Here is a 17,086-nt window from a genome sequence, read left to right as displayed (position 1 = left end):
GGGTCCAAAATAAATAGGCTACAGAATTCTAGAGAAGAACTTTAAAATGTTAGAGATGTTTTTCTCTGCAAATTGAAACTTGGGGGTGATATTTAATACCTACACGTCCACATGTATAAATCTGATTATTAACAATGAGTCTCTATTAGTCATCTTACAAAGTACTATCCGTATTCAAACAACTGTTCTTATGACCATGTAACCTGCTGCGATCATGTACTTGGCCTTCGTCATTCTTGTGTTACCTCTTTCACCAGAGGCTTTAGAGGCTAAACACCTTCCCTTATCTCTTCTGTGATGTGGGGTAGAACAGGGAGCCTTTGCCACTGCCATCTGGCTGTCCCGAGATCTCCAGGCCTCTGGCTTCCTCGCCCTCACGAGGTGCTGACTCACTGGAAACCGTGATCCTGAGGTGTCAGTGAGATTCGGGGTTCATACCCTTCTACTTTCTAGGATTCTCGAAGACTTCTGAAGAAGGGCCTACCTGACTTTCCGTAGCTCAGTTTGGGAGTCGCTTCTGCCCATTTCAGTTCAGGGTCCACCCTCTGCACTTAGCAGGCATTACAGATGTTGCCTACGTGCTGCGGTATGTCTCACCGGGGAGGAGATGCGACCCCCAGTGACCCTTCCCTGACCCCCAGTGACGCTTCCCTGTTGGCTTCAGGAAAAGTAGAATTCCACAATCCGCAAGCAACCGAGAGAAAAACTCTTCCCTTCTTGGCCCTGTCTTTCCCAGCCTATCGTCTTTGCACCTCACAGGCTCTTTGAAACAATTGATTCTCTCCCAGGAAAACCAGCTAAAAATATGTGTAGCCAAGACCTGGTGTTTTTACGCTGTTTCTCCAAGGTGGTAATCAACCTTGGTCTAAAATAGGTTTCAGTGCTGCTGTGTGTCTCTTCACCCAGAGGGCGAGCCCCGGGCAGGCTGGGGAGGAAGACAAGCAAGGCTCTGAGGAAGGCTCCTCCAGGCTTGGGGAGAATGGGGGAGTGTCCCTGGCCGATTCTCATTCCAGGTGTGCAACTGCCTTCGCCATGGCTTTCTGGGTCTTCATACCAGAACAACAACGAAAATCCCGGGACATTTTACTAACTTAAACCGCCACTGGGGGAGAGAGGGGAAGCATGAAAATATTCTACTTTATCTGTCACAAGTAGCCCCCTCCCAGGTCATGACAGTGGTCCAGACGCCTGGACCCACAAAGCAACACAGACCCCCTCCAGGGCCCTCCTCTGTCTTTCCTTTTGCTCTCCAGCCCCTGGTTGAGATGCCCCCAAGCAGGCGCTCAGCCATTTCTCTCTCTGCAGAAAACCAGCACCAGCTGAAGGAGAACGGCAGAACGCCTCTTCGTTCTCGGAAACAGCCTCTCACAAAAGTACCACCTCGTAACATCCCTCCTGATTTAGGGTGTCTCAGTTCCCTGGAGCGGTGGCACAAAACGCAGAATTGAGATGCTAGATTCTGCACACAGTTGCCTCCCTGACCTCGAGGGGATACATTCCAAGACCCCCAGTGGGTGCCTAAAACCTTGGACAGTACTGAACCCTGTGTATACTTTTCTCCCTACATACACATACCAACGATGAAGTTTAATTATAAATTAGGTACAGTTAGAAAGTAACAACAACTTATACTACAAATATCACAACAATAGACTGTAATAAAGTAACGTGAATGTGGAATTATTCGGTGAAGTAAGGATGACCTGAACACAGGCATTGCAGTACCTCAGCAGTGGATGTAATAACCCTCAGGGGAGCCACTGGATGCAGGGACAATTGGCGCCCCAGCCGACACTGAGCAGGAAGGTGAGAGATTTCTTCTTGCTACTCAGAGTGCCGTGAAATTTTAAACTCATGAATTGTTTATTTCTGGAAATTTCCGGTTAATATTTTCAGACAGCAGTCGACCAGGGGTGACTGAAATGGCAGAAAATGACACTGCGGACAAGGCGGGGACACTGTCATAGCATTCTCCAGATTACTGTCCCATGCTGTGGAGCAAGGTCACATGGGCTTTCCTTACTTCCTCTCACCAATTTCCACGGTCACATGAAGACAGAAATGTCACAAAACAGCTGAGAACACCAAGTCAAGGGTGACCCATGACTTGCCCTGCATGGCCTTGGTTCTTAAAATCATAACTCACTGTCCAACACACTTTCCTTGTAAGAGGCTTCATCTTTTCCAGGGTTGCAAGCTCATCCCAGTGTATTTTAGTGCCCACTCTTCACTGAGTCTAAAGATTTAGGTGACAGAACCCTGAGTAAACTCTAGCCTCCTCAGCTGTGAAAATTAAATAGCTCACAAAATCTGAACCCATACTTCTGGTCTCGGTACTAGATCGCAGGCTCTTTGCAAAAGATTTCATTTGGAAAACGCCTGTTTGCTTGGACAAAAAAAAAGGCAAAATAAGCACTATAGCTACAGCTACTGTGAAGCAATTTGCAACAAAACCTCACAGGAATGATAACTAACCCAAGGCATACATTCCCATTGCTTCGAAGCTATTTCAGGACCCAGCATAAACAACGTCAGGAGTTATCAACTTGGTTTCTCCAGGAAACCAAGTCACTGAGGTCAAGTGAGCACTCTTTGCTGCACCTTGTTGCTTTGTGCAGGTCTAGTGGTTTTAAGTGAAAGAATGCTAAAAGTAACACATATTCGTTACCGTGGGCCAGTTACTGTGGTAGAGGCTAAACATACAGTATTACACTTACTGCCCACAACAACACCCTGAGTTAGATATTATTATCCAGTGGGTTTTAAATTGTGCCTAAAGCTTAGAGTGAGTGAATACAAGCATTGAGATCCGGACCTAGGTCTGTGTGAATGTACAGCGGCATTTCTCAGCAGCAGATACTATTGATGTTTGGGGCTAGAGGGTTGTTTTGGAGAGGTCCCCCGTGCACTGCAAGACGTTTGGCGGCCTCCCTGGCTTCTACCCACTAGGTTCCAGCTGTACCCCCTGAATGTTTCCAGACATTGCCAAGTGTTCTGGAAGGGGAGTGAAATTGTCCCCAAATGACAACCACAGCTCAGGAATTAGGGATCCGGCTCCAGATGGCCCTTCTGCCCTACAATGCAAATTTCCCTCTCCAAGGTGGATTTCTAGAATCTTCCTCCTTCTTCCTTTTCTGATTTTTTTATTTGGACATTAAATTATGATGATAACGTGCACGTTGCAGCAGATGAAATTATGTGGTAACTAGGTATAATACATCCAATGGTTATCTCTTCTCCTCTCACCCGTACTCCCCTCCTTGTAATGGGAGATAGTCATGGCAAATCACTATTTCCCAGAGTCTTTCCTCAACCAGAACACGCATTTCCTATTGGTTGATTTGGAGACTTCCTGCCTCTTCCAGGCATGGGAAGTATCCTGGAAAGAGGGCACTACATGATAAATGTCCACATTTGCAGGTGGGGTTGGGAACCTTGAACAAGGGACTCTAACTCACTGACCTCACAGTAGGCCGGTGAGTCCCCCCCTTGCACAACCCAGCCTTTGGATGAGCAGCAAGGTGAATGTTCCTTAGGAGAACTGCCCCCACTCTTGCCCTGGGGCTATACCAAGCGCTTGACCTGATTGGCAGCCCGGAGTGAGCTCCAGCCAGTAGCATCAGAGGCTGTTTCATTTCTGCTTGGGAGGTGGCACCCCAGGCAGGTCCCTGGGGAGGAATGCTCGTGGCAATCTGCAGATGAAAGGGGGCCTCCTTCCCTTACTGAGCTTGCTCTCCCATTGCATCCCAGGCCCACTGAGACTGCAGCAGAGTTCTGGTAGGGGGAGGTCTCTGGGGAAAACAATGCTCCTTATTCAAAGAGCATAACCCCCCTCCCTCAGACAATGTGCTTGAGGAATTACTCCTCCTGTCTAGGCTGGGAAGCATTTGGAGGGGAGGAAGTGCTGGGGACCAGCTGAGTGAGTAGGAAATTTTCTGCTCTGGAAAGTGATGGGAGTTCTGTTCTGGAGGAAAGAGTGTGTCCCTTCACCAGGGCTGGGATCGAATCTGCCCTGCCTCCAGAGAAGATTAACCGCGCGCAAGGGCGTCAGGACATTTCCCTGCTGGCAGGGAGTAACACTTGGCTTTTAAAAAAAAAAACAAACCCTTCTTAGGGAGATGAAGGGGCCCTGGATGCCTTCCATCTGGAGGGGCCAGCAAGGTAAGTAACTGGCCAACTTCAGATGTGAGAGAGCCCTGCTTCTGCATTCTGGGTGCCCTTTGCGCAGAATCATAAAATCTGGGGGGCGGAGAGGTGCCCACCAGGTCGTCTCCCCACATCCTTGCTGTCTCCAACACAGCTCAGAGTACCTGGGGTTCATTCAAATGACTGATGAGGAAATGAGTGAATAGACGAACGAACGAACGAACGAACGATACAATTCCTGCCCAGCCGACCTTTCGAGTCAATCCTCCCGGGAAGAGGCGGAGAACGCCTCCCCGGCGCCCCGCCCCTGCCCCGCGAGCGCTCACCTTGTGCTGCTTCCACACGGCCCCCAGCGGCTTCGCCTCGTGCTGGCCGTGCCGGCCGTCCTCCAGGCAGAGGTAGCACACCGGGGCTCGGCAGCTCACGCAGTACATGCTGTAATGCTCCAGGTCGTGCTCGGGGCACGTGGGGGACTTGCGGGCCGCGCCACCCCCAGTCGCTCCGGCGCCGGCGCCCCCAGGACTCTTGCAGCCGCCGCCTCCGCTGGGGGCGCCCTGGGCGGCTCCCGGGGACGCAGAGGCGGCCTCGGCGGGTGCGGGCGGAGGCGGCGGCGGCGGCTGCACCAGGCGATGCTTAGCGAAGGGTCCCCGGGACGGATGGCACTTGAGCTGGCAGGCAGAGCAGTAGAGCACGTCGCACTGCTCGCAGAGCGTGGCGGCTGGCTCCGGCGGGGTGCGGTCGCACAACTGGCAGATGGCCACGGCCGGGGCCGCGGGCGCCCCTTGAACCGCCCCTCGGCCCTGCTGGTACCGGTGCACGATGGCCTCCAGGAGCCGGTTGCGCTGGAAGCCGCGCAGGCCGCGGTGGTCCAGGGAGGCGCTGCGGTGGCACTGCGGGCACGTGATGGAGCTGGAGGACGAGGCCAGCGAGGAGCAGGCGGCCCCCCGGGCCGCGGCGGCAGAAGAGCCCGGCGGCGCGGGCACCATGGGCAGCACGCGGACCCCGTTGGGGGACTTGAGGCTGGGCGTGTAGGAGCCATAACCGCTGTCTGTCTCACTGTACAGGCTCAGCTTGTCCGCGTGGTCCCCGCCACCTGCCGCCCCGCCGCCCAGGCCGCTGGCTGCGCTGCCGCCCCCACCGCTGCAGGCCGGGCCAGCCGCGGCCTCGTGGTCCAGAGGGGGCGCGGCGGCGGCGGCGCCCGCCTGCAGCCCCGGGCCTCGCGAGTGCAGGAGCGGCTGGGGCAGGTGCTGCTCGCCGTCCGGGGTCTGCACTGCGATGGTGCGAGCACAAGGCAGGCAGACGTTGTGGGAACAGGGCAAGATGATGGGCTCCCGAAACAGCGAGCCGCACACTGGGCACTTCAGCTCCTCCTCCATCGCGGCGCGGGCAGGACGAGCTGCTCAGGTCCCGGGGCGGAACGGCCCGAGCTCTGGAGACAGGAAGAGGGGAACGTGCCTGGTTAGCTCCGGCGACACTGGAGGAGGGAGCATCACACAGGCATGACCGCTGCACCGCTCGGGGGCACGCCCCTCTCTCTGTTCTGGGGCCACCGCCCTAAGACGACCGGGAGCAAGAGAAGGGAGGGGGTGCTCACCTCTAGCCAGCGAGGTCCCTGCAGCAGCGGCTTCACCCTCACCCTGCGGCCCGAGTCCGGAGTCGGTCGGCTGCCCCGGCAGTGGCCCGGGAGGCACTCCAGGTGATGAATCAGCACTGGCGCCGGCGGCGGCTGCAGCGCGCGTGTCCTCTCCACATCAGGAGCAGCGGCCGGGCTGCTGTTCGCTGGCTTTCCGGCTCCAAGCCCTCGGCTCCAATGAGCAGCCGCCCAGGGACCTCCTTTTGCCCCTGCCCCGCCCCCAGCCGGGGCGATCTGTAGGTGAGAAGGCGGGTGAGCAGGCCTCTGGGCAGTAGGGCTGAGATCAGCACCACGAACGGGCGGACAGCGCCCGGGAGCCCGGGGTGGCGCCCCGGCTTCCGGCGAGCGGACTGGGGGGCCGCCGCCCTGCTGGGTGGGTCGCTGAGCGGGCGACTGTCTCCGCGGGGCCCCGCGGGCCAGGAGACCTTCGTTCACCGCCCTTCCTGGCAGCTGCTGGTACCGGCCAAATTCGCCCTGCCGTTTCTCCCAGAAAAGACCCGCTTCTCCGGTTCCCCGCTGCTGCGCCGGCGGCGGTGCCTCTGACCTTGGCCGCGCGGCGCTGCAGCCGCCCGGCGATCATTCGTCCTCCGCCCGGCCGGCCCGGGGATCCCCTCCCCGCCTCCCTCTCTCCGCGGCAGCTTCCTCCGCGCGCGGCGCGCAGCAGAGTTGTAATTTCCAGAGCGGAGAGTGGTGGGGGTGGGGAGAGGCGTCAGCTCAGCGAATTGGGGCTCTCCTCTTGCTGCCAGAGGAGTCGAGGGGCAATTTTAAGGATTTTGCAGAGAGGATCACTGTTAATAACAATCTATTATTGGGACGGAGATTGCGTCTTGAATTAGCACAACGCCCCGCCCCGCCTCGCCCCTGCCATCCCCTGCCCTGCCCACTCCCGCGCCCCCACCCACCGCCATAAAGGGTAATAACGGGGACCCCAAAGGCCGTTGTTTACACACGGGTAGGGGGCACGGGTTGACAGTCGCTTCCTAAATCTGTGACGGAGCAAAAGCTGCAAGTCACAAAATGTCGGACACCCGGAGTCAGAGGGCGAGGTTTTATTGTGCGGGAACCACAAGCCATATTGTCTCCGCTCCGCACCGAAGGGCGCATCCGCCGCCGTGTCGGCCGTCTGTGCAGGCTGAGTGGGGACACCGGGTAGGATTCATAACGGTCGACTTCCCGGCGAAACGTGACAACGCGCCCCTCCAGGCCCCCGGGCCCTAGAAACCGCGCGCCCCCGGGCCATCGCCACCCTGCTGCGGGCCCCGCGGCGCGCGGCAAGCCGGTGAACGGGGAGGCTGGTTTTATGAATGGAAAAATCTCCACGTTCGGCGACGCCAGCCCGGAGCGGCGGGAACAGCCTCCCACCCGCGCGCAGCCCGGGCTGCTTCGCCGCGCCGCTGTTCTGTCGCCGCCGCCGCGGGAAGGGCGCGTGCCGAGGCGAGGGCGCGGCGCGCAGCCGGCTCTGCCCACGGAGTTTCGGGCTGGCACGAAGCAGACACACATTAGGAACCGTTTGTTTAAAAACGACAGGAATACTGAAGTCACACCTCCCCCTCTTCTCTGGGTCTCCATTCTCCAAACAAAGGCAGGACCGGCGCCGCCACGGGAGCCCGGCAAGCTCAGCTTCTGCCCGCCGCCGGGGGGCGGGAGCATTGCCGGCTGGAGGGTCACCGCGGGAGAGAGCTGCAGCCCCGGTGGAAGTCCGGTGCCCAGGGGACGGGAACAGTGGGACCCTCGGTTCCTTTACTGAGCAGTCACCCCACCCCAGCACCATGCTTCTGCTTTCGTAGTCCCCGACCCTGCCCTCTGTTAAGGGAATAACACCCGTGTGAGAACTAAATACAGTAAACGCCGGTTGCACATCCTACTTCCCGCTTTAAAACCCGGTGACATTTCCGTTCACACTGGTTTGTGTCTAGCTGGAAGAGGAGACCAGCTTGGTGCCAGGTGGAGCACCAAGAGGTAAGAGACCTGACTGTACTTCCCCTCAGCAACCGGGAGCTCAGAGCAGTTACTTCACAAGGCCTCAGTATCCCCAGGTGGAAGAGGGCCACCCCCTTGTCCTAAGCTGCCTTCTTATACATGAAGCCGCCATGCGCTGCACCCTGCCTGTGACACTTTGATGAGCCCCCAGGAAAGAGCTCCCCGCAGTGTTGCTACGTGGCCCATCAGGGATGCTGGGGTACAGGTGTAGGTAGGGAGGCCTGTGACCCAGTGCACTTGAAGATGCATTTCTTGTGCTTCTACCAGCGTCATTACTCACCCCAGCCCAGCCCAGCTTCCTGGTGTATACAAAAAAAGTAATAATCTCTGTGGTCCTACTGTGAACGGGCCTGCCACCCACTAGTCATATACCTGAGACCCACTGTGCTTTGCCATTTTCGGACCAAGGTACGTGGCTTGGGTTGGGGGAGGTGGGGAGCCCGCCAGGAGGGCTAAATCCTTCCCTGTGCAGAAGGGAATGCAATTTCAGCAACTCTGTTCCTGAGGGTGAGCTTGATTTTGCTTCCCATGGAGAAGGAGCTCATAGAATACATCACAATTCTACGCCTTTGTATCTCTCACATTCACTCCATCCCCATCACCCCAATTTCGTGAGGGAAATCAGCTTAGCCTTGGACAGCCCTGTTGCTAAGACACTGCTCGTGTTGTGGGGGGGGTGACACCCCACAGCTGCTTTGCATGAGCTGAGGTTACACAGCCAGTTTCAGCGCCATTACATATACCCCTATAGCTATTAAGAGTTGTCAACACCATCTATAGAAAGCCCCTCTTTCTGTCCCAACTGTGCCAGGAACCATATGTATAAAGAAAAGTCATTTTATTTCTCTGGTTCTTCGTTTTTTCCTATTATAAAATATATGGATAGAATTCATCCAGAAGTCTCTATACATTAGTTTTTAAGAATGATGTATCCCATTTAATAAAAATGACTCTCATGATGAAATTAGATCTCAAGATTTGATCTCCATATATTCATTTTTTGAGTCTCTTGTATTATTAAAGGCTGGGCCATGCAGAGAGTGAGGCAAGTAATAATACTTATACCCTCACATAGAGCGGGGGCGGGGAGAGCGAACTCCTGTCTCTCCTCATAAGGGCACTGATTCCACTCAGGAAGGCTTCATCCTCATGACCTAATTACCTCGTAGTACTACCACATTGGGAGTTAGGGTCTGTAAATACCCTATTTGAGGGAGCATCAGCATTTAGCCATAGTACACTGGGAAATTATATTCTCACAGTAACCTCACTCAACCCTCACAGCAACCCTGGGAAGTAGGCAACAGCACATCTCAGTTCTACGATGTACATAAGTTTACATTCTACTGTGGAAATCGGGAAATATATCTATTGCAATTGACACGTTCTTCACCTCTTCTCACCCTTACCTTGAAAATTTCTTATCAAATCTATGGTGCCTCTTACAATCACTTAGAGTCATGAAAATATTTTGTTATTTCCATTTTACAGATAAGGAAACTGAGATGGGGAAACTCAAGGTCTTGCAACCTGTCATCGTGGACCAAGAACTGGTCTGGCTTCAAGTTCAAAGCGTTTGTCTTTAAGCCACTGTTGCCAATGGGGACTTCCCTCCCAGCTTTGAGTGGACAGCAGAGGGGAGCTCTGGAACGCAGGCTTGCCACGCTCTGTCCTCACCCAGGGCCACTGGACACGTAATCCTCTCTGCCTTCCCAGGCTGCCCTCGCCCTCCGGGTTAGGCACATCTTTAATATGTCCCTAGAAGCACCTGTGTTGCCCCTCCGCAGCCCTAGCATCACCTGTCATTTTCACGTAGGCATCTTCCACTTGTAGATAATGTGCTCCTCAAGGACTGGGGCTGTGTCTGTCTTGTTCCCCACGACACACTTCCTTTGCCACAGCCTGGCTCTTACTAAGTTATCCATCTTCCTGGACCAACAGACTGCCCTAGCTTCAAGAACATCCATCCCCATAACCTTCGCTGAAAAGCACAGCTCTTGTGGAAATATTTTTCTTTCCTGTAGAAGATATCAATGGGCCCACCAGGAAATTTTCTTTTTAACGATCCTGTTTAAATAGGTTATTCTGTTTTCATTCTTGTGTGTGTGTGTGTGTGTGTGTGTGTGTGTGTGTGTCTTTCCCCCTTAATATCCTTTCCTTACTTTGATCTTCTTAGTCTTCAACCTCATTACTTCTGCTTGGTTTTCTCTCCCTTGGTCATCTCCATCTCTATGCTAAACTACTCATGGATCCCAGAAAGATGGCCTCATTTTCCATTTCTGGTTGTGAACATGAGGGCCATCCTAGTCATCCTCATTTTCCATTGCCCTTTTTCTATCACAAGAGCAGCATTTGGACACATCTGAAGAGCACACTGATAACTGACCCTCCTCAGGGCCCTGCCATTGGGCAGAGAAGAACGCTGTCCGGGTTCCTTCCAGCTCCAGGATGGTTTATGCTCAAGGGTCCCCCAAACACTCCAGAAGCAGGATAATGTTACCTCTTTTCCCAAAAGAGCATGAATACTTTAAATAATTTAATCCAGACTACACAGCAAGTTATAAGTTAAAAAATCCATCTGCTTTGCTCTTTGAATTTCCTGTGCAATAGAATGCAATTTAAAGCTTTTTCAGCTAAAAAATAGATTCTGTGATCTTAAACATAAGAATCTCTGAAACAAAATTTCAAATGAAAGCTTATAATATTTTTTTAAGTTACTTTTGTTTGTTTTTACAGTATAAGAGGATCTAGCAAATTTAGTAAAATCTATAGCATAGGCACCATATGGTCTAAAGTAGTTTGCATTTAACTTAGAAGAAAGCGGCTACATGCACCACTACGCACAGCACACACTGAAGCTCCTTTGTGGCCAAGTTAATGAGGAACAGTTATCACTAGCAACACAAAGTATCCTCTCTAGGGTGTGCAATTGGCTTATTTTCCGGAAGACATATTCTATAGAGAAATCTTTTTTTTTAAAAATGTATTTATTTATCTTTAGAGGGGAAGGGAAGGAGAGAGGGAGAGGAATATCAATGTATGGTTGCCTCTTGTGCATCCCCTGCTGGGACCTGGCCTGCAACCCAGGCATGTGCCCTGACTGGGAATCGAACCTTGATCCTTTGGTTTGCTGGCCTGTGCTCAATCCACTGAACTATAGCAGCCAGGGCTTTTTTTTTTTTTTTTTTTAGTTTATTATTAGACAGAGGGGAAGGGAGAGAGAGAAACATCAATGTGTGGTTGCCTCTTGAGCACCCCTACTGGAGACCTGCCCGAAAAGTAGTCATGTGCCCTGACTGGGAGTTGAACCAGTGACCCTTCGGTTCACAGGCCAGTGCTCAATCCACTGATCCACACCAGCCAGGGATATAGAGAAATCTTAAAATCCAGCCAGTTTCCCCTTCAGATATCCTTGTTTGGTACTTGGCAATCTTCTGTTTTAACTTTTGAATACCAATGAGCACCCCTTCTCTAATTCTGAGATGACTCTACTTTCCAGATGAGGAGACTGGGCCTTGAAAAGCTTACTCTGCTCTCACTGTCTCCTTTGCAGGCAAAAGTGTTTAGAATCAGATCTAGATGAAACAAATTGATTCCAATTGACAGGACTCTTCCTATACCCAGGGCATCTTTGTAATGCATGGAAACTAACATCATTACCACAAAAGCAGTTTGGGCTTCAAATATTCTCCATGGTTACAAATCTCAGCTATGAGAATTGTAACAGGAACTGTGGATTTTCAACTGCATGGGAGATTGGCACCCCTGACCCCCTTGTTGTTCAAGGGTCAATTGTACTTGACATTTTCATGGTACCCTTTCATGTATTATGATCTACCTTGATCTTTACAGCGACATGGACTAGCCTGGGAGATGGTGAACGTGGAGGCTGGGCCATGACCCACCAGGTAGGTTCTCGCCAGCCATGCTAACAAAACTTGATCCCAAACCTAGGCACAATTAGGTTTATTCCAAGGGTGGGAAACTGTCCAGGTTAGGCCAATCAGAATCTTTCCTTCCTGAAACGTAGAATCAGAACCCAGACAAAGAATATGATGGGTCTTGAACACTGAAGTCAAGGAGCTGTCCAAGTCTTGGAGAACAAAGTAGCAATGCAGAACCAGACCCGGGAGAGGGCCTTCTGAGAGCCCCTCGGCCTTGCAGGATTCTAAGACCCAGTTACACTCCCGTCCTTGGATTCCATGCAACACCCCTCTACCCTTGTGATATTCTGATACCCTGACACCCCTTTCAGAAAAGATAAGGGCCCCACAAGGGGTTCAGCGAGGTGGCGTTGGGGTGACCCATCTGTGGATGGAAATGTTTAAGACGATGACTTTGTTTCATCAGATACTTTAGTCACCTCTGTCTGCAGGTTAGAATTTTTCTGCTCTCAACTCGTTTCTGTAGGATCCTGGCCTTGGCTATGCACTGGTTTTGCTCTTTTCATTCTCGGATGTTGTTTTCCACCCATAGCTTGACCTTTTCAGGCTGTTAAGCTTCCCCTCCCTCTTTGTTTTCACTCTCACTGCCAACGCTAATGGGCCCTGACTTCCCTTGCTTCCTCTCTCTGACCACCGCAGAAGCCACGGCTCCACGATGTCCTCACTTCCCCCACTCAATAGTCTCCTAGACAAAAAATCAATGGGAGGTGAGAATATCCTTGGTTGTGCCTAAAAGTACAGCAGCTTCCCCTAGGAAAACAAAGGACGAACTCCTAAGAGGTGTAAACTGTAAAGTGCTGTACGTGGGGTAAGCAGCTGGATACTTGGTGGGAGTAAGGGAGAGCAGAGAAGATGTGGAAGATGGTGTGGAAGTGCTTTCAGACTCTGACGGCTTTACGCACCCATCTCTCCTGCAAGGATCTACCAGCACAGGCAAGGACCACACGGGTCCTTCCAGGCACAGCATCTTCTCTGTGGCCAAGTGCTGGAGACCACCGGCTACATCCCATTCACTAGCCCACATCACTACTTTTTTTTTTTTAAAGATTTTATTTATTTATTTATTTATCTTTAGAGGGGAAGGAGAGGGAGAGAAACATCGATGTATGGTTGCCTTTCGTGCGCCCCCTGCTGGGAGTTGGCCTGCAGGGAACCGGCCTGCAACCCAGGCATGTGCCCTGACTGGGAATCGAACCGAGATCCTCTGGTTCGCAGGCCCGTGCTCAATCCACTGAGCTCCACCAGTCAGGGCCACATCACTACTTTAAGACAGGGAACTCGCTCATACTTGAGTGGACTATAGTTTCTTTCTTTCTTTTTAAAGATGTTATTTATTTATTTATTTTAGAGAGAGGGGAAAAGAAGGAGAAGGAGAGGAAGAGAAACATTGATGTGTGGTTGCCTCTTGCATGCCCCCACCTGGGGACCTGGCATGTGCCCTGACTGGGAATCGAACCAGCAACCGTTTGGTTTGCAGGCTAGCACTGAGCCATACCAGCCAGGGCTGGACTATAGTTTCTTAACATCAATCATATGTGACTTATTTTTACTTAAGCATCCCTCAGGCGTTGCTGGAAATTTGACAGACCTCCTGGGTCCTGGGGCAGCATGGAGGCTCAGAGGGTGTGCTTTGGAGCTGGACTTCATGGAACAGAATCCTGGCTATAGTTTGAAAAATTTGGCAAGAGACTCAGCCTCTCAGAGACTTGGGTTTTTCAGCTGTAAAGTAAAGGTAATAACAATATATTCCTCAAAGAATTGAGACTCTAAAAAAGCACATAGAAACCATTAAGAAAACCAAACATTAAGAAGAGTGGGTGGTATATAATACCCAACAGGCATTAGATAGTGTTACTCACTTACTTTTCTGCCACCAACATATGTTATATCGTTGATTGTCAACACATGTTGGTGAAGAAATGAACTTCAGGAAAATCACTTTGGCTGGAGGGTAGGACTGTGTTTAACAATAGTGTCCTGTGTGAGTGCGAAGGGGAGACGTGTGAGTCATCAGAACCGACCTATCAGGAAATGGGTAAAATATACACAGAAAACACAGTCTCTGCTCCCGAGGAGCCGGGTGTCTAAGACAGATATCACAGCCAGAGCAAAGAAAACACGGAAGCCATGAACCTGCTAAAAATAGAGAACAGGGTGTTTTTCTTTTAAAACAAAAGAAAAAGAGAGACTTTAAAATATGTATACTGTGTGTAGCTTAAGTGTTAAGGGCATAGATTTTAAAGCTTTTAGAGAAACAATGCTAAATAAAGATAATTTCCTCATATGTCATAATTGACTAATACTTGTATATCTTTTATAAATAGGTAACTGGGTAATATTTTGATATATTAATTAAAATAGTTTCAATATGTTTTCAATAGTTCTCAATACGAAGCTTCTCTTGCACATGGATGTTTCTCTCCTTCTCTTTTTCTCTCCCTTCTCCTCTCTCTAAAAAAAAATTAATTAAAAAACATTTTTTAAAATCATAGTTTTAGAAGATCAGTTTGAATCAGTTTTTCCTGCCTCCAGAAGAAAAAAAACAAACAAACAAAATGCCGCTAAAAAGAGGAGAAAATAGAAAGGAAAGTAGAGGGCTGAGATATTGGTGCATCACTGGGGTGACCTCGTGGGCCCCTTTTTCATGATGACCCTGCGGGAAGGGCTGAGGGACAAAGACACTTTATGTGAGTCAGGGGGCCTGAGGCCGAGGGAATCAGAGCCTTCACTTCTGGGAGTACATTGAAAAGCTACACGCTTCGTGCAGGGCCGAGATGGGTGCAAACGTCGGAGGGCTGAATTGTCTCTCTGCTGTGCCCTGACAGTCAGCCCCGCTGGGTCTCTGCACTCCTCACACGTGTTCCAGATGCACCCAAATGTTTATGTGCTTGTGGGCAGGCGCCTGTTGTGACTCAGACTTTGCTCAGGGGACTGGCGAACCTAAAGCAGCTTTGCAGTCAGAATCTACGAGAACTGAATGACAGAAGGCAGACCAGAAATCAGCTGTCTTCTCAGCCGATGATGAAGTGAGTGAGGGTGATGGCGTGTAAGTCAAAAGTCCTAGTCTCCTTACACAGACACGCAGTCTCGTGATTGGCCCTCCCGAGCTCAACCCCCAGGGAGCAGAGGAGGAGAGTGGAAGGTGTTTGCCTGGAAATGACTAAGAGGACACTTAATGGTGATACGATATATTTCCATTGTCCAGCAGCATGGCTGAAGCAGAAACTCAATTCACTTACAGAGGCGATAGAAAAGTTACCTTTCTCATTCCCTTAAGTCTTTGGAATGAGATTCGTATCCAGTTCATAGCCTTCCCTGATTAATCACCATGACCACCCCATAAAGTGAAGCAGGGACCACACCACTGTGTAGACGAGGATGGAAGGGGTGGAAAACCTTAAGCAACTGCTCAAGCCCACTTGGCCACGAAGTGGTGGGAGGAAAACGTAACGCGCACACTTTCTGATTCCATATCATCGCTTATTTGAAAATGTTTGCATAACTGTTATGTGCCAGGCACCCTTAGTGAAGGAGACAGATATAATTGCTAACTTCATAGGCCTTCCAGGCCGAGTAGAAGAGACAGAAATTTTAAATGCGCAGGGAAGAGCAGCTGGGAGCATGCTCGTCCCTCGAGATCCGGATGTTTGGTTCAGATTGGTGACTGCACCTTGTTTGAAAGCCCCAATTGCTTCATCGCGTCTTTAGGAGCTCCCAGTGAGCCGACACTGTGTCACCTCTGCCTGTGGCCATCTGCTACAACACGTCATTTCCGTTCCTGACTCACATCGCGTTGTGCTATCGGCTTGTCTTGAGTTTCCTCAATGTGCACTCGTCCTTCTTTCCAGCTCTGAGCTCGTAGTTTTAATCAGGACACGGGGTTTTTTTACACCTGTGCCTTGTTGGTCTGGCTAAGATTCTACTCGGACCCTCTGACCGGCTCAGAGGAGTCAAATTCTGGTGCTGCTGTGGCTCCATCTTGCTCCTTTTAGCCCCCACCCTCCACTCCCACGTGAATGAGGGGTCTAGCTCACCAGGGAGTCTAAAAGTACCATACGGGATGTGGCTCTAGGAGTGCGGGGCAAAGTCATGTGATCTCACAGGTGGGTAACTGGAGAGGCAGGAGGGAATGAGGGAGAGTACAGATTGTGGGACTTTAAGGTGCGGGCTGTAATCCTGAGGGCAATCACGACGAATAAAATAAAGGGGGGTCACGGAGTCAATAGTGAAGGTAAATGGACTCACTTAAAACATCTCAATTCAAAAGAGGCCAAATAAGAAACAAATAGCAAGACGGCCCATGTCACCCCAGTCATATTAACAATGACATCAAATGCCCACGTTCTGAGCATGTCAATGAAAAGGCAAAGATTGCTAGGCTGGATTACAAAAAACAAGAAATGCAGTTTATCATCATCATTATCATCACAATTATTATTATTTTAAGAAATGCCCTATAAATTTATAAACAAATAGGTGATAAGTAAAAGTGTGTACAAAGATATGTTATGAAGATAATCTTTTGAAGTGCATATAAAATATTCTATCAAAATAATCCATATTGTGGGCCACAAAACAAATATCAATAAATTAAGAATAATTCTAGTCATATCAATTATGTTTTCTGGCCGCAATAATAGAAAGATATCTAAAAATTTCACACGTTGAAAACTAAATAAACATGAATAAAAACACTTCTAAAAATTCTACAGGACAGAGAAAGATCAAAAAGAAGACTAACAAGTATTTTGAGCTAAATGGAAATAAAAATGCAACATATCAAAACTCGGGTGGAGCAGTGAGGAGGCAGCAATCAGAAGGAAACTCGCAGCACCAAACGGCCACACCTGTAAAGGAGAAAAGGTCTTAATCAATGAGCTCAGTTTCCACCTTATAAAACTAGAAATAGAAGAGTAAATCATAACCAAATTAAGCAGAAAAAAGAAATAATAGGGATAAATGAAATAGAAAAAGTAATAGAAAAAAATCAATAAATCCCAAAGTTGCTGCTTTAAGATTAATGAGATTGATGAACTCCTAGCAACACTGCTCAGCAACAGAGGAGGAACACGAGAGGAGACAGTGCTCTCGGTTCCCAGTTATTAAAAAGTAGTAATGAGGTTCTCATGAACAATTTTACGCCAGTAAATTTCACAGCTTAGATGGAATGCATAAATTCTTTAAGAGACCCAAACTACTCAAGAAGAAATCAATAACCTGATTAATCCTGGATCTAGTAAATAATTCTATGGCTATATAATAATTTTATTAAATGAACTCATACTTAAAAACTTTCTAGCCCTGGCTGGTGTAGTTCAGTGGATTGAGCGCAGGCCTGCGAACCAGAGTATCCCAGTTCTATTCCCAGTCAAGGCACATGCCT

At 50.2% G+C, this 17,086-nt stretch overlaps 1 protein-coding gene across 3 annotated transcripts in view; it reads right to left on the bottom strand.

Moving 5' to 3' along the window:
• The window catches only part of TRIM67 (tripartite motif containing 67), a 42,778-nt gene extending 35,810 nt beyond the window's left edge, over positions 1 to 6,968 (bottom strand). For 2 of the 3 annotated variants that reach the window (XM_037060236.1, XM_037060237.1), the window contains exon 1: positions 4,473 to 6,968. In XM_037060236.1, coding sequence (XP_036916131.1) covers positions 4,473 to 5,522 — 1,050 coding nt within the window. In that variant the 5' untranslated portion in view covers positions 5,523 to 6,968. The remainder of the gene's footprint in view (positions 1 to 4,472) is intronic. The other variant, XM_037060235.1, reaches the window with a different exon arrangement.
• Positions 6,969 to 17,086: the final 10,118 nt, after the last annotated feature.

The sequence above is a fragment of the Sturnira hondurensis genome, unplaced genomic scaffold (assembly GCF_014824575.4).
Source record: "Sturnira hondurensis isolate 20B ecotype Veracruz unplaced genomic scaffold, ASM1482457v3 Scaffold0011512, whole genome shotgun sequence".
Taxonomy (NCBI): Eukaryota; Metazoa; Chordata; class Mammalia; order Chiroptera; family Phyllostomidae; genus Sturnira; species Sturnira hondurensis.
Note: the sequence above shows the minus strand (reverse complement) of the source record. Positions and strands in the feature narration are given on the sequence as shown.